At 37.0% G+C, this 25105-nt stretch overlaps 1 protein-coding gene across 3 annotated transcripts; it reads left to right on the top strand.

Moving 5' to 3' along the window:
• The first annotated feature begins 1550 nt into the window (after positions 1–1550).
• On the top strand, positions 1551–25105 carry LOC106669534. Of its 3 annotated transcripts, none has more exons than XM_014399063.2 (16): positions 1551–1654; positions 8714–8811; positions 8922–9113; positions 9176–9389; positions 11395–11609; positions 11667–11852; positions 16847–16988; positions 17059–17229; positions 21792–21889; positions 21957–22145; positions 22230–22443; positions 22501–22712; positions 22778–22957; positions 23299–23434; positions 23557–23756; positions 24825–25105. In XM_014399063.2, the coding sequence occupies exons 1-16, from the start codon at positions 1630–1632 to the stop codon at positions 24978–24980; spliced, it is 2628 nt and encodes an 875-aa protein (XP_014254549.1). In that variant the 5' UTR covers positions 1551–1629; the 3' UTR covers positions 24981–25105. The 3 variants fall into 3 exon arrangements, with proteins under 3 accessions (XP_014254549.1, XP_014254548.1, XP_014254550.1); XM_014399062.2 differs by having other exon boundaries at positions 8714–8814; XM_014399064.2 differs by having other exon boundaries at positions 8714–8814; positions 23557–23772; positions 24825–25099.

The following is a 25105-nucleotide window of genomic DNA, read 5'->3' as shown; positions in this document are numbered from 1 at the left end:
GTTTTTTGTAATAGTATATTTAAAAAAATTTTTTTAAAAGGAATTCACACATTTAATTTTTTATTCTAGGGTAAGAAAATAATATGCAGGATAGGAATATGTCAGATTAGATATATGGAAATTTACAAAAACTAAAAGACGCTCTCAGTAAAGTAGGTTAAAAAACTTTTTAATAACAACTTTTTTAGCACCTTTTAAAATCCTTAAAAACTAACTTTTTGAGCCAACGAAAAAGAGACATTGTTGGGCTGGATTAGATAGGGCAATTGTTTTTTTCTCCAGTGTCCTGTTGTTCCACTTAAAAATGTATAGCTTTTATCCAAATCTAATGTTATGTCAACCGTTGGAAAGCTGGATAGCTCTGTTTTAAGCCAATGTTAATAATATTTAGATTTTATGTCATTATAGGAGAGAAAATCAAGGATGAAGACCACAAAAAAACCTTCAGGCGTTTTATTTTATATCTCAAATTGTAATTTGTTTTCGGTGATTTATTTCATTTCATGCAATTTAACGATCTAAACCCCTTTAAAGTTTCCCGAGGATCGGTGGAATCATTTCAAAGTTAGTTAGACGTAAAAAGGAACTTTTTTCATTTTACCAAAAATTTATATTCAGGGTTTTTTCGGTGTGGGAAAAACGGATGTCTATTTTGTTTCTTGATAAGAAAATATCTTAGCCTATTTTTTCTACGTCGCTCGGTCAAAAATTATGTATTTCAATATCTACGATCCTACCTAGCTGCCAAATACAATTTTGACGTAGTGAACAAGCAATGTAGCAAAATAGGATGAAATATTTTTCTACCAAGGGTCAAAGTAGATTTTCTTTTTTGCAGCCTCAAAATTCCATGAATATGTAGGCATTATGGGAGGAAAAAATCCACAATATCCTATCCAAAGGCTTTCATTTTTTTGGAAAAATCACAAAAATAGTTATAATAACTGACTGTTGTAGATAATTTTATTATCTGACAATATTTGAAAGATCGTTGGTAAAATTATTGATAACATTAACTCATCATGAAATGTAAGCCAAATTATGCTGGAATCTATTCCAGATTGCATAAAAACGTATTGTAAGCGCCCATTTCGTCATGTCGTTTTATTACTTTTATTGCATTCCAGAATCCAATAATACATTAAGCGTTAATAAAATGAATTTGTAATTGGTAAATTTCGTGATAAATTGATTTTGCATTATTCTGCTTATTGGTGATGACACTCAAGTAAACGGTACGATCAGGAATAATAATGTTTTAACGAATTCATTGCAATAAATTGTATACACGATATATTTAAGAATACGCAGACGCTTAAGACTTAAGGTTTGAAAAAAGTCCGAAAAGTACGAGCATAAGCGGACCCGAACACCAACTATCCGAATTACAGGCAAAATCGGCTTAAAAAACTCGACAAATAATTTTTCTCGTTTTTCCAACAAAGTTTACCTTTTTTCGAATCATCTTCGGAAAACGTTTGCAATCGGTGAAAAGCGAACGAAGAGAGCCAAGAACATCGAGTTTTCCCGTGAATCGAGTACAGATAATCGATCTGAACGATGTCCGACGGGGGAGATCACTAAGCGCTTCTCTAGTTCTCTTGGTTCAGTCCGTGCCAGACAGCCGCTATGTTAACAACCATAATCCTTTTCTGTAAGTAGCATAAAACAAAATCATCAAAACAAAAGAAATATGCATATCCTATACACATATACTTGTACAATTACAATTTTTGAAGGTGGGGATTTTTCTAAATATTTCTTTCGAGACTAATCCAGTATTTAATTCGATCGCGGTTTTGTAAATAAATTTAAATTAAAATAGTATAACGGATGGAAGAGAGGGAGATAAAAAGAACGAGACTCAAGGTGAAGGAAGACCGGTTATTCGATTATTTTTTTGTTATACAAAGGATTAATTGAATTCTTCATTTTTTCTCAGTGATTCAGATTTATTATATGTACTTTGTAGTCGTCGGTTGATTTATTGCGTCGGTTTATTTCATTTTATTAATTTAAAAGCGCAATAAACAAACACTGCCTCTGTGCTTTGATTTTTTTTAACCTATTAAAGTAAAACCTACTATTAATAAAACAACCCATGGTTTATTTATCACTTAGTTTTTATAGTGATATCTGTTAATATTGAAAATAAGATCAGTTTTATGACGTTATCTCTTTGAAATTGACGTAGGTCATTTGTCTGATATTCGTTATTTTATCTTGAGAGGTTCTATGAAACAAAGGATGCAAAGGATTCTGAAGTCCTTTTATTCAGGACTTGAATGTGTCTCGCGGCTTGTTTGTCCGAGAATCAAGGCCGAAACGGCTTCTTTCCTGCTTCCTCGACTTTGCAAATCTCTCGCAGGTTTCCGGAAAGTCCGTATTTTGTGCAATTGTCTTGACCGGATTTTTGCAAATTCAGAAGTTGTTTGGGCTTTTTTTTATATGCCGGTTTGAGAAAAGATTGCAAATTTGGGCAAAGTGGAAAAATGTCGGGGTTTTTTTTTCCTTCGCGAACCCATTTCTCGTCTTGTTTCCAGTTTTAGCCGTAGGAAAACCTGTTTTAAACTTGACCCGAAAAATTTCAATACACCGTGTAGGGGAAGAAATTCGCCTGTTTTTTTTTCTTTTTAGGGTAAAAATTTGAAAAATTCGCGACGGAGTTTCAAAACATGTTTACCATACAGGCAGGTTCAGGACTCCTTGAGGATTTATTTTTACCTCGGACAAACAGTATTAAAATATGATTTGAGAAACATCTTTATCATTACAAATTAAAATTACTTCCATTTGATGATATTAAACAATATTACGGAAATAAAGTACTAATCTTTTTAACTGAATGGATAACAAATAATATCAATAAAATACTACCTTTTTTATTGAACTGATCACCTAATTGTTTATTTTTGTTTAAATTTAACAAAGATTTTATCAAATATTTCGTATATATTTTTTCCCTAATCGTTTAATCGTTTCATGAACGATAGATAACATTTCGACCTTCAACTTTTTAACTCGCGTCACCCAAATTCACTGTTATTGGAAATTTTTTGATAAATTTGATTTGATAGACGGTGTTTGCCTGTTTTTAATTTCAGTACAGAGAAGTTTTATTTATTGTGGTCTTCTGTACCACTCTCAACAAGCACATTGCAGTGTAGACGTTATTTCCACATCCCTTGATCTAAAGCAATATTGCCCGAGCGAGTTTTTGGGTAGGGTCATAGGTCCTGTGTTTCGCCATCGTACTCGTCACTTAAATTGGTCCCAAAAGTGTTCGATAGGGTTCAAATCTGGACACCGAGCTGGCCACAACAAGCACTTAATTCCAATCTCATTCAGGTAGTCATCCAAAATACGGGCTCTATGGGGCTTGGCATTAGCTTGAATTAGCAAGATGGGGGGGGGGCAAATGGCATTGCATGTTCTTCGAGTATTGTAAGTACCTCTGTGAAGTTAGAGATCTTCCTCGCACAACATCAATTCGGTGCGGGCGATCCAACAAAATGTCACCCCAGAACATCAATGACCCACCATGGAATGCCATCTGAAGAACCATACAGCATGAGGCTATGGGCTCTTGAGGGTCTCCACATAAAATTACGCCTATCTAGAGATTTGAGGCCAATTCTCACCTCAACTGTAAAAAGAACTCGTCCCCAATGTCCCATTCACACGTTCACGTCCTGGTCATTTTCAGAGCCATTGTAAGAAGAGGTACCCGCTAGATCAAGTTATGGTCTTGAAGAAGAAAGCAAATTCAGTTGCTACGGCCAACTTTCGACCTATTTTAAAACACTCATCAGGGCAAAACAATCTTAAATATGGTCACAGATTGGCATTCTGTAAAAAAACTTAAGTATTGAGACATAGTTAACGTTGTTTTGCCCTGACGATGACCATAAAATATGTAGAAAGCTTGGGAGAACAACTGAATTTGGTTTTGTTTTTTTCAAGAACAAACCAAGATCGGGAGTGAAAAGTGGTCGATAGTTCTAATACTGAAAAAAGAAAAGGTCCACGAGCCTGGTAAGGGTTCACATTCCGGGCTCTAAGGTTATTTTCATTAGTCTTCTTCTTTTAGTCCTGGAAGAAATCGAAATATTGCGGACTTGCCTTACAAGATTTCTTATCTTATTTCTTTGCGGCATTGTAGAGCCTGATGACGGAATCTATCGCCTCTCTCTCGTATGTAGACCTAGGTCGACCGTGTCCTGGCTTTCTAGGGTGAAGCCTTGTTTCTCTGAACCACAGAAGAACCCTTCCTGTTGTAGAGGGATTTACACTCAATCTCCTTGCGACTACGCGCTGCTTTATTTCCTCTAATAATGTTATGACCCTGACCCTGTCATAGTCACTCAAATGGTTATGTGCAGGAAGTGAGTAGGAAGGAAAGCAGCCCAAAATAAAAATTGTGATCGAGAACGGCATCTTTGGGTCCTCCATTCCGATTTTTGAAGTAAACAGGGTTATTTAATTTGATATTGTACTGGTAGTTTTTGTTGAGTGTGGTAAATATATTTATTGGCATGAATATGTAATGTGAGGAATATAAAGTACCCCATCGACTCAGGAGTGCAATAAACTGTACAGAGTTTCACTGATAAGAGGAATTCCTCCAGTTCCTGGTATCCACTCCATCAACCCTAAATTAGATTAGTCAATCGCTGTAAAAGGTGATGTCTAATCGGGATGAATAATGTCCCACCATCCTGATTGAATGAATGGTATATGAATGAGAAAGAATGTGTTTAGGAATGAGTGAGAGTGTGAATGGTTTTGTATCTAGGAACTGCATACTTTAGGTGCTGAATTGACGTAGTTGTTCACATCACCCGGTGCCCAACGTCAGTGGTTCGACCCCGGACTGCCAACACCCAAGGTGGGTATTCTCGAGGCCTGCGGCAACACTAGATGCGGGCATCCACTTCATCAGTTGATCCATTCTCTACAATATTTTGTTATTAACACGTGGAAACAAAGCAAAATCTAGAGTTCTACTTCGTAGTCAAATGATTATCATTAGGATATAAGGGGTTATGATTAGTATTAGGGCGAGAACATGTACATCCAACTGAATAAATCATCCATTCATTATCACTAGTTCATTATCAATTATCATAATATATATAAAATGGGATGACAAACAGCTGAGGTGATCGCCGTCCCTCTCCGTGTTTTCTTTATTTTTCTGGTCTTTCACGCGTATTTTGTCCAATTACAAAAATGTTTTCTAATCAATAAAATTTAGCGTTCTACTTTGTAATCAGACACTTGACATTAGGGCGAGAGATTCTTGCGGACATCCAACTGATTAAATCATCCACTCGCGACACTAGTTCATTATCAATTACCGTTTTATATATATATATATATATATATATATGACGGACGACAAACAGCTGAGGTGATCGCCGTCCCTCTCCGTGTTTTCTTTATTTTTCTGGTCTTTCTCGCGTATTTTGAGCAATTACCAAAATGTTTTCTAATCAATTAAAGTTAGCGTTCTACTTTGTAATCAGATACTTAACATTAGGGCGAGAGAAACATGCGGACATCCTACTAATTAAATCATCCACCCGCGACACTAGTTCATTATCAATTACCCTAATATATGGGCCGACAAACAGCTGAGGGCATACCTACCATCTGCGGGTTTTCTTTCTTTTTCTGATCTTTCACATGAGAATTTTGTCAAATTACAGGGTGAGAGAAACATGCGGATACCCGACTGATTAATTTGTTCATCCGCGACACTAGTATTAAGGCGAGATAAATATGCAGACATTCAGTGAATGTAAAAATGCCAAAACACTTTGAAACACAAAAACAACGGAGATTCTTCTCATCAGGGCAGTCCGGAAAATAGATTTCTTTATATTAAAATACATGACTTTTTAAAATATATTTTTGAGCTTCGTAGGTATGTTTAATTTTGCCTATATATCTGTTTTATACTGGTGAACGTTCTCAATTGTTAATCACCGGCAGGAGGGAGCTTTTTACTCACGAAAGGTCATTTACCGATGACCCCCTTCGCCCGTCAGAACGTAAATCCCATTCGGGTTTCCGTTTGAATAAACAACTAGATTATTATTTAACAAACTCTCAAAGTTGGACCATTTAAAAATTAACATTTCGAACTACCTGAAATTATCCAGTTAGCGATCATTCCTTAAATTTATTCCTGGGGTTTTTTCCCCAGTTCCAAAATTTGTTCTTTGGTTATTTGGTATGCTCAGTTTTGTTCAGATTAGCCAGAATAACTGCAATAATGGAGAAACTATCAGTAAAACGGTTTATGGGATAAATTGATAATCGTAACGGATTTCGTGGATGAACATTGAACAATAATCTGGAAGTTTTGTAAAAGTGCCGTTAAATAGTTTCTGATCATTTTGGTCTGCTTATTCTCACTGTTGCTGCTGCTTTTCTCCTTGCCATCTTCAGTTTATAACAACAATTTTGTTTAAAACCCGACAGTGAAGATGGCGAAGCCGAAACTCGTCTGACAGACCGAAACTTTTGAAATGAACCGAAACTTCAGGTTCATCACCTCTCCGGCTTTACAAAAAAACTTCAAAAATAAAGCTTTTTTTCTTTTTATGCCAATTCTCAAAACTGATTTCTTACTTTTCCAAAGTTGGCATTTCCAGATCCTCAAATTTCTCCAAGATTCCTGAGTATGCACAGTTGTGCGATTCATTGCTTAAATTGTTTTCAGCCTGTGAATTCAAATTATAAACAATTGTCCTGATTTATTCCTGGTCCGTTTAGTCTCGCTGTTTTATCTTGGTCTGTATTGTCTTGCACTAATTTAGCCAATACTTAGTAGACTTTAGATATTTGGTATATTGGTTTGATGATGATGTCAAATTTCCTTGTAGGCCGACTCAGTCCCAACAATGCCAAGGACTATAATAGTTACAGTCCGATCTTCAAGGAAATTTGAGATCGCCTGTAGAAACTTAAATATGTCAATCGGTAGATATATGTAAGATTGTTTTGCCCTGATGATGGCCTTAAAATAGGTCAAAAGCTTGGCAGTAGAAACTAAATTTGATTTCTTCTTCAAGACCATACTTTCCAGAGTGTTCGTAAGTAAAAAAGTGGTTGATACTTCTAATACTGAAAAGATGATGATGTTGGTGACGGTTATTAGGAAGCAGGGTTTGTGCTCCCCAGGCTCTGCAGCCTTCTGACACTTTTCCTGGCGTCGACATCTCAGGTTAAAAAATTGATAATGAAGATGATGAGAAGTTACTAGGTAGTCCATTTGGCCTATTGTACATTCGTAGATGGTTTCAGTTCTATGTCTTAATTGAATTAAGGTGCTAACCCAGCATCAAAGCATGAGTTTTCAACGCAGCGATACACTACATAGGTTTAAAAAAATCAAAAACATTTAAAAGCTATCATTTCATAAAATTGTTTGTCTGAAAGTCAAGGTGTTAATCAAGCAACATAACACGATACAGCCTTACGTGGATAGAAATAATTTAACAAAAATAAAATAAAACAAGGTATGATTTCTCAAATCGACGTGAATTCAAAAATTCAAAGCAATTCTTTAAAATTGAAGGGTGGAGATTAACGATGCTAAACCAGCAATAGAAAATGAGGTTTTAACGCAGCGATACACCGCTTAGATGAATCTTCGCCTGTACAGTTCAGATCGTTATTTTTTCCATGCAATAGCTAAGCAAGAACAAATGTTAACTTCTTCCAGAACAAAACAAGAACGCTTTAGCCTCGCAAATGAAAGCTACAATCTATTATAGCATAAGTAAATATATAATCCATATATTTAGTAGTCATAATTGACCGTGTATATTATTTAAATTTATTATACTTTTTCATCTCAACCAAGATCTTAGATAAAGTATAATTAATTGAAATATATAATTATTTTTATCATGATTGTAATGACGAGATACTATGCAACAAGGATTTGGTATTTCCCAAGCAGCCTTAGTCTCTAGGATGTCATTGCTGCAATTCTTTTTCTCTGGTCTTCTGTTTATGGTTCATTGAACTGTTGCTTCTCATTCCATGATGATATGGGTGGTAGTTTCTTCCTCCTCATTACATTACCTATAAACGAGGTCTACTCCCAGGTGCCAGTGACCGATGCTATCACTCCCCTAAGTTGTACCCTGTCTAACTGTAGCAAAGTGCTTGCCAGTTTTGGTGAGGGTTGTTACATGAGTTTACTGTGTCTGACACCTCTGGATTTCGTCCACTTCTTTTGTTTTTGGTGAACCCATTCTGAGACTGAGGAGTCTATTATTTGATCTTTTCATCCCAATTAACATGTTCAGGGGCTTTAGTCTTACAGATCCTCCTCTAGCCATTTAGTCTGTTTGTTCATTATCCAGAAAATCTTTGTGCCACGGTACCTAAGATGACAGTTGTTATGTTTGCCCAGGTTTTGGCAATTGTGGATGCATTCACTGACTATTTTGGATGTGACCTTTTTACAATGCTTCAGAACTTCGGCTTTATTTTAATACTTCTCATAGTTGAAATTTTGTTCCGCAAAGGTGAAAATTGAATCGAGACATAGACTCTTTGCAAAGTACCATTTTCCCATGTGAGACGGCTGTTTAAAGTGTTTTCTTTTTGTTGTCAACTATACTTACTTGATCTAAATATTTTTAATTTGAACTCATAAATAATAAACATTTGTTTTTTGTATGTGTTTTAGGTATAGCTGGATTGCATTTGACAGCAAATGGATCACCATGCACCGTGGACCCGGACGGAAGTGAAAAGTTCAACGAATTTGACTGGAATTTAACGAAGGTAGTAGTAATTTGTCGCTTCTAATATGTAATAGCATGCGTACATAACATTTTCAGGTTTCCACCCTTTGAAATCATAATATGATAGTAATTTTTTTTACATTTTTTTAGGCGGTAGGAGCCAGCGGTGCAAACAAGAATGTGATTCTGTCGCCCATAAGTCTCAAGCTAGTCTTGGCGACCCTTTATGAAGGGGCGAAAGGGAGTTCGGCGAAGCAGCTCAGGGAAGCCCTCGACTTGAAAGATGACAAATCGAAATCGACTTCCACGTTAAAACTGGCGAAAATCGTCAACTGTCTCAAGGTAAGCAGATTAGACCATCGCGGTAAAAAGAAATCTCGTCCTAAACCCTGTTCAATTTCAAGAAAGAATATGCCGGCTACGATCTGGACATCGGCACAAAACTATTCATGGACAAAGGGGCGAAACCTCGGCCATCTTTCCAGAAGAAAATTTTAAACCTTTACAACGCGACAATTGATCAGGTCGACTTCAAAAACACTTCAGCCACAATCACGCACATCAATGCATGGGCAAAAGCTGTCACAAAAGGGCATATTCAGGATCTTTTATCAGAAGGTAAAATATAATATTTTCTTTTTATTATTAATGCATACCTGCAACAATTTATGCCATAAGCAGATAGGTTATAAAGAAAGAGCATAAGTGGCCGTGCATGTAGTGCCCACCCCAATCTCAAGTATTTGACGGGGTCTGCTGCTGGAAGTGGAATTTAATTCAGATAAACGTGAGGGAGTATTTTGCGTTTGAGGGCATAGAAAGTACTCCGTTTACTGAACCTGGGTCAAAGGTAATGAGGTGGGCTTGAAGGGATCGAATTTGTTAGAACGGTGTCGAGGTTTGCAGAGATTGCTGTATCATCAACAAAGGTGGTGAGTGTGTCAGGGTATTAAAGGAAGACTGCCTTGTATATACTAAAAAGTAACGGATCAAGGATGCTTTCTTGACGAACAACAGACATGACAGAGTGCATGGAAGAGGTTGAGCTTCGGTAGCAAGAATGAAACGATCAGGTAGGATGAGATTGTATAAACTAGAAAGGAACGATTTGATTTCAGTCCCAAAGCAAATACTCCAAGGCAAAATATACTCCAAACATACTCTAAGGCAGAACTGCTTACGCTCTAGAGACACCAATTCCAGCAAAGAACTGTGGGTTTGAAGGTTTCCGTAGGACATAACAGGATACCTGATCGGTTATCTTTAAGAATTAGGATACCTTGTGAGAAACCAGAGTTAACCACGAAATTGGATTCCCGGGCAAAGAAGTATGTGTTGGGAAGATTCAGTTTTAATATCAGTCCATCGTGCCATACTTTATTGCTCAACATTCGCCTTCCTTAAACTCAAGAGAGAAGATGATGGCGTCCATAAAACAATGAATTAATTAGGTGAATCCTTCGTTAAAGATGATAGGAGTTACTCGAGTTGTACTGGAGGACTTAACGTTTGGGTCCCTCGGACGTTGAGTCGAACTACTTAACCCAGCATAATCTCAAACGAAATTCCTACCCAGCACGATGTGTTAACGCAACGATACACCGCTTACGTGAAAAGAAACAACATAATACAAAACAAATCCCGTTCAGACTTATTTTGGTACACTAATTGACAAATATTCAACAATTAAAAGCCACTATTTGAAAAAATTGAAGATTAGGAGGCCAAGATGCTGAACCAGCACACAACACGATGTTTAACGCAGCGATATTCTGTTTAAATGAAAAAAAAAATTAAAAACCTAACTTGTTACTACTATTTACTACCATAATTGAACGATATTCAAGAATTAAAGGCCATTATTTCAAAAAAAATATAAGACAGAAAGCCAAGAAGCTAAACTAGCAATAATACATTATGTTTAATGTTTCAAGTTTTTAATGCAGCAATTCATTGCTTAGGTAAAGAAACAAACAATAAAAAACCAAAACTATTAAGACTACTTTTGGCTACACTAATTAAAAAATATTCAACCATTAAATTAAACCACCATTTCATAAAATTGAATGTCAGAAAACCAAGAAGTTAAACCAGCAACAAAATACGATGTTTAACACTGCAACTGGTTTAGGTGAACAAAAACAAAATAATATAAAAAAACCGTTCAGACTAGGTGCTCTAGGGATACCACTTCCAGCAAAGAAATGCAGGCTAGAAAGTTATCTGTGGGAGATGATAGGATCGGGATAGGAATAGGATAGCTATGTCATCAGCTATGGAACTAGGACCTATAGGACCATGGGGGACGTACGTTTTCCAAATTAATCTCAAATAAAATTGCAAGGGCTATGCCGGGGTTCGAACCCAGAACCAATCCATAGATATAGTCTGACTCACTAATAACCTGACCACCTAAGTGAATAATAGGCACTCTCAACACGACATGCAAGAATGGCACAATTACACAGAAGACAAACACTTCGAGCCCTGAAGATGATCTCAATAAAGATCGAAACGTTGGCACGATAAAGACAATGTTTTTCTGAAACCTACATCACACCAGACCGCATCTCACGATTTCTGAATAATTAAGTGAATAATTCTCAATTTCCTTTCATTTCAGCTGACACTGAAGACAGCATAGTTCTTCTTCTTTTGAACGCCGTCTATTTCAAAGGAGTGTGGGAAAATATTTTCGCCGCGAACGAGACGATGCGTGGGAAATTCCAGGTGGATCCTAAAACCACGGTCGACGTCGATTATATGAGAGCAACGTTCAACCTGTCCTACGTCGAATCGCCTGCGCTCAGCGCCAGCGTCGTCAGGCTTCCTTACGTTGTAAGCATTCCATTGACATTCTTCCTTTGTTTATCAAATTAATTTGACTCTTCGTAGGGAGGAAGATTCGCCATGTACATAATCCTTCCTTTCAAAAAGAACGACTTGCATAACGTCATGAGCTCGATAACACCGGACTTGTTGAGGGCCGAAGTCAATAAAATGGAGCCCATTACTGCGAGACTTTCACTGCCCAAGTTCAAAGTGGAATTCGCTTCGAGCTTAGCACCCGTTCTTTCAAAGGTAAATTTTACCAACGATGGTTTGTTATTTGCCAATTATAAAAAAGAACACTCGCTACTTTCTGTGATGTTTTGTTAAAACTCCAAAGATCCTCTAGAAACGTCTTACCAGATCAAAGAAAAAACAGAAGAAGGGCCTTTTTGCCATATGACTGTACCAGGCAAAAGGTAGCAACAGATAATCCACTGAAAATTCAAAACCATGATTAACAACTAAGAACCAAAAAGATATTACCTGTATACACTATCCATTCCTAGTCGACCGTACACTGAAATGAAAATTAAATCTATAAAATACATTTTCACCATAAATCAAATGGCTTTCCTTTTAACACTAGTGTCTAACAAGTGCATCACCATTCCCCTAACAGTATTTTACCTTAAACCAGACAGTCACGTGACCTTACTGTAATTTTGAAGGCAATAATGGAGCGGCCTGTGTTATACTCCAAAGTACGCATTATAATGAGACAAAAGCAAAAATAACAAAGGAAGTGAAAAAGATAGCCTAAGGTCATAACGGTGATGGACGATCGCACTGTCAAGTTGGATAAATCATAGAATGTGGAGTTTTTGTTTGTTTGTTCAATTTAATTGTATAATATTATTATTTCACAGTAATGTGGAGATCTTAGGTGATAGATTTGTCTTGGCTATAGAGCCTTTTACACTGCGTCTACATATACGTCTATTGCCCTTGAATGTGTTATCTTGCTTTAGGCTTTTTATTAGCTTCCATAAGTATTGGTAGTTGTTTACTGGATCCAGTTTTTCTTTGCCCGAGAGTTCGATTTCTGCTTATGCCACGCCCGTTATTTTCAAGTGCTTATTGAGGTCCAGTGTCAGACCGACAACGATCTTTAGTTTTGTTCGTCGTTACTTCGTTCTCTGTCCAGGTGAGATGTTCCATCACGTAGTTTTTAACCTGATCCATTCAGTAATTGCTTTTTTAAGGGCAGCCTGAAATTTTACAGAAGGGTTCTGCTTCTACTGGTGCAGTTGAGGATCACACCCTGGCTAGTCTAGTGCAATATCACTTTACATGAACGTTTCCGCAACAGGATGGCGTATGAGAGTTAATATAAGGGAATAAGAGGAAGTGTCCAAGAGGGTAGTTAAGGCGATGTGGAGGGTTCCCGCGATGTGGAAATGAAGAAAATGCTTGTGCAGATGTGTTAAAATAGATCTGGAGGTTGTTATGGAACTGGGTATATAAATACTGTCGCTACTTACCTAGCAAGGAGTATGGACAATTTGTCTGAGGACTTTTGATTGAAATGATTGGATGGCGTAGGCCGTCCACGCATAGAGCCACTCAAAAGAAACTGATTAGTTAGACGAATTACTAACCGGTACGCAAAAAGTCTCTTATGGTAAAACTGAATAACCCGTTAGTACTTCAGGCAGATTCACTAGTGGCTGAAGTTTGGGTGATAAACAGGAACATATTATTTGTGAAAAAGTTAAATATCCTGTTTTTTACAACTTTTTGTTCCTGGTTACTCGAAGAAAGACGTCACTGAAACGGCAAGGCATGAAGTTCGAAAAACGCACGAACGCAAAATTTTCATCGTATCTCTTCTGTAGCGATGATAGTACAGTATGACAGCTTCATCGCTTAAATCATCACAGGAATCATCACGAACAAAGACAGGGATGATTTCCTTTCTACTATTTCATTGAAGAACTACTGTTAGATCTACATATTTTGAGTTGTTTCGTGTGTGGATCCGCGTCACTAATGAGTTAGTAACTTATTAGTGATTCCAGTCACAAACCAGTTCCATTGATTTTGAGTAGCCCCAGGTCTTAGTTGATACCATGTCCAATTCCATGTAGTCGAAGTAAAGATTTGTTTAAATTTCGCTGGGATTCAAAATTTATTATGGTCCCAGGAGCTTTCGAAGTCGTGCGTCCCTGTAAATAAGTTGTTTTATGTGGGAATTGCATGTCGGTCTGCCATATAAGTATGGTCCTGTTAGGTATTAAACCTGTTAGAAGAAGACTTCCAAGGATTTTGGGCATTACAGGAGGGTGTTAGGTGGAGGATGGGGTTTTGAGATGTGTGTCCTGGCAAGGAGCTATAACAATTTGTGTGAGGACTTCGATTGGAAAAATTCGATGCATGGCGTATTGGGTGACTTGGCGAAACCATAGTACTATGTGATCAAAATAAAGACTTGTTTAAATTTTGTTGGGTATTTAGACTTGTGTCGTTGAAGTCTTCCAGTTGGCTCTTAAGTCTTGCTTAGGGATTCAACGTCACTCTGCTATCTAGGTAAAGTACTTACTTCAGAGGAAGCCGGTCATTGTAGTTGGTGTATAGGTCGGAAGGTATGGCTGTTTTCTTCCACTTTGATAACTCAAGGTGTAGTTGGTAGGAATAGGATTCGAGTTAAAAGATGCATAGGAATGTCAGCAGTAAAGGTAGGATCAATATTGCCCCTTCTGAGGAGCCAGTTTGTATAAGAGTAATCTCCGAGTATTCGTTGCCGCACCTCAATAGGACCGTGGTTAAAGAAGATTGTAAGAAACGTTGATTTTGCCTAAGATGTCTTGATACGGTTTTAATTGTCTTTATGCATTTGAGGTTAAATGTGGTAAAGGACACATATTGGAATTTTTTGTTTTCCATTTACGGAACTGTTCTTGAAGAGGTCAAATTGCCAGGACAGGATCGAGGTTTGCAGAAATTGCTGTAACGTTAGCAAGGTAACAGTGTGTGTTACAATGATAAGGGAAATCTGCCGTGTTTTTGCTAAAAAGTAACTGACATAGGATGCTCCTTGATGAACACCAGAGAGGATAGAATGGTTGGAAGAGGACGAGGTTCTGTAGCATGGAATAGGTACGATTTTAGGAGAGACAGTATGTACTATAAAAGAAGGGTTTAAGGATAAAGGGGATAAAGTTTGAGGGAAAGGATAGTGGGATTTCTTTTTATTTTCTAGGACAGGATCGCGGTTTCCACAGATTGCAGTGTCGTCAACAAATGTGAACAGTGTATTGGGTGTTGAGGGAAGTCTGCTATGTTTATGTTGAAAAGTAACGGATCTAGGATACTCCCATGAGGAACACCACAAAGAACAAAACAGATGGAACAATTTTAAGATGAGAGTATCTACACTGACAGGCAAAAAATTCCACCCCATTGATTTTTTTTCATTTTCTCGATAAAAGAAAATTCTGCCCTTAATTTGTCTCATTATTTTTACCAATAAATATTTTTTATGCTAGGTTTTAAATTGGGAAAAACAATTAGAAGTAAACACACTTACTCCTTAATCTAAAACAAGGATAAAGGATATTTCAATGTTTACTTTGTACGGCATTTAAAATATTTATTCTGTCTTCAGAATTCTGAAGAAATAAACTGTTAAGTTTTCGTCTTTGTTTTCTTAATTTCAATTTTTAAACTGAAAAATGCCACTAGTGCTGAGGATGTTGCGCGTGGTGTGGCACTTGATGATGGACTTTCCATCGGTATGCGGCTTTTGCCATCGGAGTTCCCTACGAAACTCTGCAAGTCGCCGTTAGACGTTTGCGAGAAACTGGGTCCTACCATAGATGACCCGGTTCTGGACGCCCTAGGGTTACAGAACCACAGGATGACCGTTTTTTGACTTTGAGAATTTTGCGAAACCGGCACCTTACTGTTATTCAAGCGATTCAGCTCCAGGAAGTTCGAGGTGTCCAAATTTCTGAACGTCCTGCTCGAAGAATATTAAATCAGTATAGACAGATGGCTTTTCGCACCGTAAGAGGACCAGAATTGACCAGAACACAGAGTAGCACGGTTCGCATTTGCTCGAAAACACAGCCTTAGGACGATTGGTCTGCTGTACTTTTTACAGATAAGTGTAGATTTGCTCTACGGTCTCTAGATGGGCGAGAAAGAGTGAGGAGAAGGCAAAATGAACTTTTCCCAGATCAAACCTTTTCAACTTAGCTCAGTGATGGTGTGGGCGGGAATTTCAATGGAGAGTGGTACAGAGTTGGTTGCTGTTCGTGGAGACGGCCACTCGCTATGTGGATGAAATTTTGGAACATCGTGCGTTGCTTATCCTCGATGAAATCAGCGACAATCCTTTTCTAATGCACGATAATGCCCGTCCACATGTCGCTCGCATAGTACAAACGTACCTTCAACAGCAGAACATCAGGGTCTTAGCCTGGCCAGCCCTTTCTCCTGTCTTGAACCCCATCGAACATTTATGGGATAACCTCAAAAGACGTATAAAAGCACGTCCATCCTGGTATCCTGGTATACTCCACGATCTTGAAAGGACTCTTCTTGAAGTATAGGCTAACGTCCAACAAAGAGACATTTCCAGACTGGTAGAAAGTATACCCAGGCGTCTTCGAGATGTAATTAAGGCAAGAGGAGGAAATACACGATATTGAAATGTTAATTAAATATCTAAAACAAAATTAAAATAGATTTTATCTGTCCGTCTTTTTCTTTTTTTCATTTGCCGTAGCAATTTCTCTTTTTTTTACTTTTTTAGACAAAGATTCAATAATTAAACGTTAAAAAACCTGAAACTTTGATTAATATATAAAAAAATCAGGTTATATTACAAGTGTGTGAAATTTTTTGCCTATCAGTGTATTAGAAAGTACCCTGATTCCAGAACCGATAGAACGCCTGGGAAACGGCTAGAAAAATTTCAGGGCAGAACTGCTTACAAGGCCATTTTCAGCAAGGAAAGTTGAGTTTGAAGGCTTATGTGGGGGAAAGGGTATTAAACGTGTTAGAAGGAGATTTTCAACGGTTTTGAACATCACAGGAAGACGACTGTTAGGTCTTTAGGAGGATATGTAGTCGGTAGGTTTGTGCGCGTTAGCAGTTGTGAGTAGGGTGTGGAACAAAATTTCACAACTTAAATCTCCCTTGTACAGTTAAGCCTCTTTGTATACCTTGGTAAATTAACTGTTGGAAATCTACAAATATATCTGATTTACTTCTTGTGTATGTTGTCTATTTTGTTTTAGTTAGGAATAACCGATATATTCAACTCGAAGGCGGATCTTTCAGACATAGCTGAGAGCGCTAAAGACCTCGTCGTATCCAACGTGATTCAGAAAGCCGGCTTAGAAATCAACGAACAAGGAAGCACGGCTTACGTAGCCACTGGTAATCCCCAGGTCATTATACTCAATCGAGTTAATTGCTAAACTGTTTTGTTTGTTTTTTTATTCGCCAGAGGCTGAGCTGGTCAGCAAGTTCGGAGAGTACATAACCGACGTCGACGCATCCCACCCTTTCCTCTTCTTCATAGAAGACGAAGCTACTCGGACGGTCGTCTTCGTCGGACGAATATCCGACCCGACGGACGGCGGACGTGCCAAAGTCGCCGGCGTAAACCAATACCCAAGTAAACTAAATTCAACAAAATAATTAAATTCGTTTTTTGTATTAATTGTTTCTTTTTGACCATTTCACGTTGACTTGTAGGTGAAAATAAAAGTCAAAATTCGACTCGTTGATTTCAACAGTGTTCGATTTAGGGAAGTCGATTTCTGAACGAGGACAAAATACATACACACACGTTTTTCCAATGTTTTGGGAATTATCAGCGGAGGTGTTTAACCACGCTTTATTAAAATGTATCCGTATATCTCCGTATTCAGTAGATTAACACAATGTAACAGCATGTAACTGCTTCTTTTGAAATAAAATATTATTGACGAAGTTCATTGTTGCATTTCCATTTCCATTGGGACGACAAAGAAAAATATAACCTCATTTCCACATCATTTTCATACTTATTAAAAAAAGCCAATTGGACAAAGACCAAATCTCAAGGCATTTATCAAAACTAAAAATACACACGAGCTTATTCTAGAGACGTTGTGATTACACAGCCTAATTTATGAACTTTAATCTGCATGTACTAGAAAATTGGTTAATGGATTTATCACCATTTTAATAAATCACTACTGCTTCATGTAACATTTTACTAATCAAACAGTTTTAATTTGCAAGCTTTCAATCCTACTGGAAGGTTGAGGTTAAAAGGAGTACCCAATGTCCGACAGGGGATTGATGCAACCCAAAATGTTCTGGACTTTACTATTGATGTGGTTGCCTTTGTGCCTGACTGCCCAAGTTGGATGATCTATTGATGACAATGCCCTTTTGATCTCACTGGCACCGCGTTCAACAGCCACAGTCTGGGGAACAAAACTCTGAATTTTGAGATCATCGTGGACAGAACCTTGTCTATCTTTAGCTCCACTGAAGCTTTCATTGGAGGCCTGTGAATGTGTCTCTCGACGGATGAAGATATGTAGTGGTGGTAGATTCGTGAGGTCTTCCTGGACGTCTGTCTGTCTATCTTTCTCTCTCTCTCTCTCTCTCTCACTCACTCTCTCTCTCTCTCTCTCTCTCTCTCTCTCTCTCTCTCTCACCCCCCTCTCTCTTTCCTTTTCAATTTTATCTTCTCCATTTAAAAAAAAAACTTAAGACTTGAAATGATTTTGAAATATTCAAGATATATTTAGAGCATTCTATCTGCTCTAGAAATTCCATTCTTGTAATGTTGCCTATTGAAGAATGTTGACGATTTTCAGTTACTGTATAGTTTCAGTTGGTTTTTATGAATATTGCGTACCTCAGAGAGGGCAGAACCAATGGCAGTTTATGAATTACGAATCAGATTTTGTTTTCTTCAATTAGAATCGATTTCGGTAATCTCATGATATTCTGAAGAAAAATTAGCGTACAACCAATCCGGATAAATTGCGCAACGTTAGGAGGAGGGAGCGGGAATCCCCTTTTTCTAATCCCCCTGAGAGTTGGTGCTGAATGAAGACGGTTCTGCATTTGCGGTCGGACTGCAGAAGGCTTAGGTGAACACTGGCAAAATCGTCCCGGCACAGACGAAATGCACGCTTGGATGATTTTCTGGCCTTTTGGTAAATACCTTTCCAAATTATTTAATATAGGTGTCAAAAATAAAAAATCATAAGTTATGGTACAAAAATGCATGGCCTTTTGTCCGGTCTCCTTCGATTTCGGTTTGATTCAGCTAAAAATATTGTTTTCTGCATGACTCGGATTTTTTTACCTAAAAGAAAGTAGGTATTTTACATATGTAAACACTGGTTAATTTCATAAATTTAAACGGCCAATAAAAAGAGGTCGAGACCAAAAAAATGGTCAAAACGTCTTGCTGACGTAAATTTAACTTATAGCGTTTGACAAGACGACTGATTATGAATGTATTAAATGAAAGTTTAAAAAAAATAGATTACAAAGAATCAGCAGAGGATTTCCAGACATTTATCACAAAGACCTACGCGAGAGTCAACATGCCGACGTACTATGAAAAATTCGAAACGCCAGAATACACAGGATGCAAACCAAAAAGTTTACAAAATACAACTAAGAAGTGATTTCAAGTTGACATTAGTTGAAATGATTTATAGTTGATAGTCAATATTTTTTTCCTGCTTCCACCAATGTTTGGCAAGCAACGAAGACCTAATGATACATTTTTGGTTGGGTGGCTGGAGTCCATTCGTTGCTTCTTTTAAAGTTTTCTTTGTTCTTTTTACTAATAGCCTATCGATAAATATTTCTTGATATCCACTGTTTTTACCTAAGATTTTAATTGTTTGTAATTCTTTTTTGTAATAATTAACTGGTGTTAAGGGGAGGTCCAACAGATGTTTTATGAGTTAAAAGTATCCAGCAACTTTTTGGGGCGTCTAAGGGTGAAAAGTATCTGCTCATATCATAGTGTCTGTAGTTGTGGGTTGTGTATATATGTCTATTTAAAAGTGTTATTTATTATGGACAGCTTTATGCCTAAAAAGTTTAAACAATCGACTTAGTTTATTTCCGATTTAAAATTTATACAGGGTGTAGAGAATTAATTAATTGGAAGAATTCTTTTAGAACCTCTAATGTTCCCGACCTATACATAAAATATAATTTACATAGCGTTTCCAAAAAAAGTCATTTCATAAAATTTATTATTAAATTTATATTAATTAGATAGTGGATAGTAATCTGTAGTAGACAGATAGTAGATGTAACAATTAGACATATTTCCACCATCTAATTATTGGAGAACCAATTTTTTTTCTTTTTGTATGCAGGTCGATGGAGGAATATTGAATAGTCCATCTACCAAATAGAATGAATGCTATGTAAATAGGTTGTGAATGTATTTATTAGTGTGAATGCGAATTGAATGTGCGTTGTAATATTTCGCTCGCGGCTGAAATGACCAAGCTGTGGATGCCCATTAGAAAAAATTAAACCTTTAAATTGATTATTAACTGAAAAAGCACGAATTGACCTAATATTGCAAATACACTTTAAAACTAATTGAATAACCTTAAATTCAATAGTGCAACGGAAAACAGACAAAAACTCCTAAAGGGCCTAGAATTTTTAACTAAGTGATAAAAACAAGCAGCAATCGACTACTGACTAAAAATATACAAATTTACATTTATTTAGAAATTGTGAAATGCAGGTCTGGTGTGATGTAGGTTTCAGAAAAACATTTTCTTTATCGTGCCAACGTTTCGATCTTTATTGAGATTGTATTGTAATATATACACAATGTTTGCAAATCTCAGGCCCTGAAGATGATCTCAATAAAGATCGAAACATTGGCACGATAAAGAAAATGTTTTTCTGAAACCTACATCGCACCAAACCGCATCTCACGATTTCTAAATAAATATCGATTAACGGTCACTAATCACCACACATACAAATTTACTTAAATTTTTCAAAGAAACATAGCCACCTGAATAAATCAATTGATTAGTACAACAGTGCCAAACATCCGAAAACTGCCAAATGGCCTAGAATTTGTGGCAAACTGATAAAACCAAGGAACTAATTTCCTACTGGACTACAGTTTAAACTGCAAATTATTATTTCCAATTTTTATGCAAAGACGGTTGAGAAGAAAAATTAGTGTCACAAGCCGGTGCTTTAACCATTTGAGCTGTTGTGACCTCGTATTGAGCCGAAGGTCGTGAGTTCAAATCCCGTTCGTGACACTAATTTTTCTTCTCGACCGTCTTTGCATAAAAATTGGAAATAATAATTAACGATAAATGATTAAACTAATTTTGCAAAGACACTTTAAAACTATCTGAATATTGTTAAAAGTTATAGATGTATATCCTTTTACGAAATAGAAACCCTGACCAATCAAAAATTAATGATTGACCAACTATTAAACTTTTGAACAGGAAGTGCCAATAGACAAAGTATGAAACAACATATTTTTGCAACATAAACTTTCATAAATGCTCTTGTCTTTTATTTATGACTGTTATATTCAACGATGTTGGGTTGTGGGATGTGCATTCATACAGAAAACACAGCGTAGTGCTCAATTCTTTAATTTGCCAACGTTTCGAATGGTTTTCATTCTTTTGCAAGGCAACGCTGGAATAAAGGTAGAGCCGCTTTTGTTTTTTCTTTGTGTTAGTTATTTTTTCCGGTGTTAGCATTAAAATCGAAGCAGTAATTCGTTTCGAAGTGGTAGTTCTTCAAAAAGAAGAAACAAAAAAAAATAACTACCACTACGGCTACGATTTTAATGCTAACACCGGAAAAAAAGTGGACAAAAACGGCTCTACCTTTATTCCAGCATTGCCTTAAAAAAGAATAAAACCATTCGAAACGGCAAATTAAAGAATTGAGCACTACGCTGTGTTTTCTGTATGACTGCACATCCCACAACCCAACATCGACAAATGCTCTTATTGACTTTTACCACAGTAGACGTCCTGAAGATGAAAAAAATTGATTAAGCAAGCTTAATTATTTATACTAAACTGCCTTATTTGCCGGAAATGTCGGACTAGTCTGGCTTCGAAAAATCGCCAAACATATCCTGAACTGCTATTATCTGAATTCTCCAAATATCTATTTCTGAATAACAAGTGTTTTCTTTTTCAGTGGTTTCGGCGTTAGGAGTAGCGTACAATCCCGAAACCAGCATGTCTGTAAGTGATCGGCGGCTTGTTTTTTCTCATTTCGACATGGAACTGTCACGGGTAAAAATTCATCACCGATTAATCGTTTTACTATCTTATCGCCCGTTATAATTTTAATAAATTTAAGAGCATATTTGACGAATATGAGGGAAACACAATCGTCTCGCCAGCAAGCATTAAAACCATGCTTGCGCTTATTTTGGCAGGCGCGGGAGGCAAGACAGAGGAAGAGATACTCCACTTACTCAGATTGGACAGCTTTTACAACACAACTTCAGCGAGGAAATTTCTACATGACTACAACATGGATTTGCAGGTGTGTTATTAAGAAATCAAGATGCAAAAAACCTGCTTGATTCCTATATAAAAATTCTTGTTTATATTTGTTCTTAATCTGTAGAATCCATCGAACAGTATAACAATGAAATCAGGAAACAAAATACTCGTGAAGAAAGGTTTAAAGGTTCTTGAAACATACAGGGCAAAGATTCTCGAAAGTTTCGGCATTCGTATCGAAGCTGTGGACTTCGGCCAACCGGGGACGATCTCCAGCTACATCAATAAGTGGGTTAAACAACTGACAAGCAATGCAATATCCGAGATCGCGACTGAGAGTAAGCCAACTCCAATTTTCTTTTATTGAAACAAGCCTAAACAGAGAAATTTTCCAGGTTCTTTCACACCTCTTTCAGCATTGGCGATCGTCAACGTAGTTTATTTCAAAGGCGACTGGCGTATCAAATTCGACCCACAGTCGAACTCAATTGGCTGCTTCTACACCAATTCAAAGTGCGTAAAAACCGAGTTTATGTCTATGACTGGGGATTTCAGAGCTGGTGTAATTGGACCTCTTAATGCCCTAGTATTAGAGCTTCCGTACAGCGTGCGTTTTGTTTATTATCCTTTTGTTTATGTAGTTTCCCCTTTAACTGTAATTTACCGTTTTAGGACCCACGCTACACCATGGTCTTCGTCTTGCCGAAGATAGGGATGAAGCAGTTGATGAGGGACCTCACATTCATCCCTCTCCTTCCTTTACTAGACTCTCTTCCATATGTCGACGTCTCGATCAAAATCCCGAAATTTACTGTAGACTATTCCATCAAATTGAACAACATCTTGACTAAGGTGATTTGAACAAAATTAAAATACAAACAAAAAATTCTTTCAGAAAAAAAGTACGGCTTGACTTATTCAAATAGCAGGGAACCTCAACAGACAACATCGACAATACAATTGATACAATATCGACAAGACTAAGGTTACATATATAAGAAAGAAATAGAGAGAATGAGAAAGAAGTAGAAGTTAATAGAACTTACACAGAGAGGACACACCANGATACGGAGAGAGAGAGAGAGAGAGAGAGAGAGAGAGAGAAAACCCACCGAGAGAGAGAGAGAGAGAGAGAGAGCAAAAATCCCTATTACAATTCTTTAATTAATTTAATTTATGAATTTTAATTACAGTTAGGGTCAGGAAGTATGTTCACCGACAAGAGTAATCTTACTAACATGTTTGCGACAAGTGGAAAAGTCACTGACATGGTGCATAAAGCCAAGATAGTCGTTAACGAAAGAGGGACTATTGCAGCTGCTTCAACGGGTACGTACTTCACTTTAAGTGAAAGGCAATACTTCTACTATTTAGATGCTTCAACTATATCTTTACAATTGATTTTTAAATAATTAGCATTTTTGTTCCAATGTATTCTGTTTGATTTTCAGTTTCGTTCGTAGAAACGTTAATCGCTTCTTACACCCGTCATTTCGTGGCAGACCGTCCATTCCTGTACTTAATCAGGATGAAGGATGTTGGATTCCTTTTCCAAGGGCAGTATATGGTTCCAACCGGTGACGATGTGAAAAAAGATGTCGAAATCATACCGCCGACTTTGCCGCAACTATTAAAAGGACCAAGACCTCAGGTCAGTTCCAATTGAAGTGAGTGTCGCCTGTTTTCACCCATCCATAAAAGTGCATCTGTTTTATGTATTTGACTTTTCAACTGCCTCGCCATTACTTTACGTTGCATCTATACCAACTGTCAGCATGCTTTATATACATTTTAAAATATTTTATTCGATTGGCCTGCAATCATATAAAAAGTGCGAACTTTTTTTAATGATTTCCTCATAGTTTGTAAACCTTTTAAAAATAAATTCACTAATTTCGTGGTCCCCTTGGCCAATTAATACATTACAATTATAGTAGATGATTGGGTTTGGTCTGCGAGTTGGCGAACTCATGTTGAACCGGCACCCGGGCACTATTGGGTCTGTCTTCACTCGCGGGTTTTTTTGTTTGAAAAAAGTTTTTCACTGAAGATGGCGTAATGCCTAAACGCATTTGAACAACTCAAACAAAAAAAACCCGCGAGTGAAGACAGACCCAGTAGTGCCCGTGTGCCGGTTCAACATTACAATTAATTAAGGTTTTTAGTTGAGATAAAAAAGTCAATGGCACGAGCGGGATTCGAACACACGATCTTCGGCTAGATACGCCGCTGCTCTACCACTTAAGCTATCGTGACCTCGATCCCCTCGGACACCAACTTCCCATCTCAACCCCACCTTTTGAATTTTCCCTCCTTTTTGCCATTTTTCAAATGTCGTGCAATCGGATTGGATTCTCGACGACAAATGAAATGGCCACGGAGAGCTTTAGTGAAGTATACTTCATTTTTAAATCATTAAATTCACTAATTTCGTGGACCGCTTGGCCAATTCATACATTACAATTAATTAAGGTTTTTAGTTGAGATAAAACTATGGCATTTAATGGCGTTTTTATCTCAACTAAAAACCTTAATTAATTGTAATCTTTTAAAAATAATTTAAATTTGAGTAGGGATACTAAAAAGTTAATTTACTATCAATATTCACTTTTGATCCAGTCTTGTAATTTATTTCATACATTATTTCTTATGTATGTAATATAAGGAAAAAGATATTTTATTTTTATTTTATAATTAGTCATGAATCATTTCTTTTCAGGCAGAGATTTTGAGTAAAAGTGATTCTAAGGTTGAAGATAGGCCATGGGTCCCACAGACATCTGGAAACGTTATAAGTATGGCCTATCCTTTTGAAAACGAACAAAATTCTAGTGGAAACCGCCCAAAACCTAGTATAGTCAATAAACAATATTAAGAATTCCAAGGAGTTGAGAATGCTAATATTGTGTTGATTATTTCTGGATAATCAAACATATATATAATCTAGTTCCTTTTTATTTATTTTTATACTTTTTGCCAAATTTAAAAAAAAAATGATAC

Source organism: Cimex lectularius, unplaced genomic scaffold (assembly GCF_000648675.2).
Source record: "Cimex lectularius strain Harlan isolate CLEC.00 unplaced genomic scaffold, Clec_2.1 scaffold77, whole genome shotgun sequence".
NCBI classification, from domain to species: domain Eukaryota; kingdom Metazoa; phylum Arthropoda; class Insecta; order Hemiptera; family Cimicidae; genus Cimex; species Cimex lectularius.
The sequence above is the reverse complement of the archived record's forward strand: the minus strand, read 5'-3'. Positions and strand labels throughout refer to the sequence as shown.

What these genes read in the sequence shown, in the direction of transcription:
- LOC106669534 (XM_014399062.2), top strand. Translation starts at nt 1,630, where the DNA reads ATGTTAACAACCATAATCCTTTTCT. An exon ending in TCGACATGGAACTGTCACGG is followed by an intron (nt 21,890 to 21,956) that starts GTAAAAATTCAT and finishes AATAAATTTAAG; the next exon opens with AGCATATTTGACGAATATGA. An exon ending in TAAAAGGACCAAGACCTCAG is followed by an intron (nt 23,757 to 24,824) that starts GTCAGTTCCAAT and finishes ATTTCTTTTCAG; the next exon opens with GCAGAGATTTTGAGTAAAAG.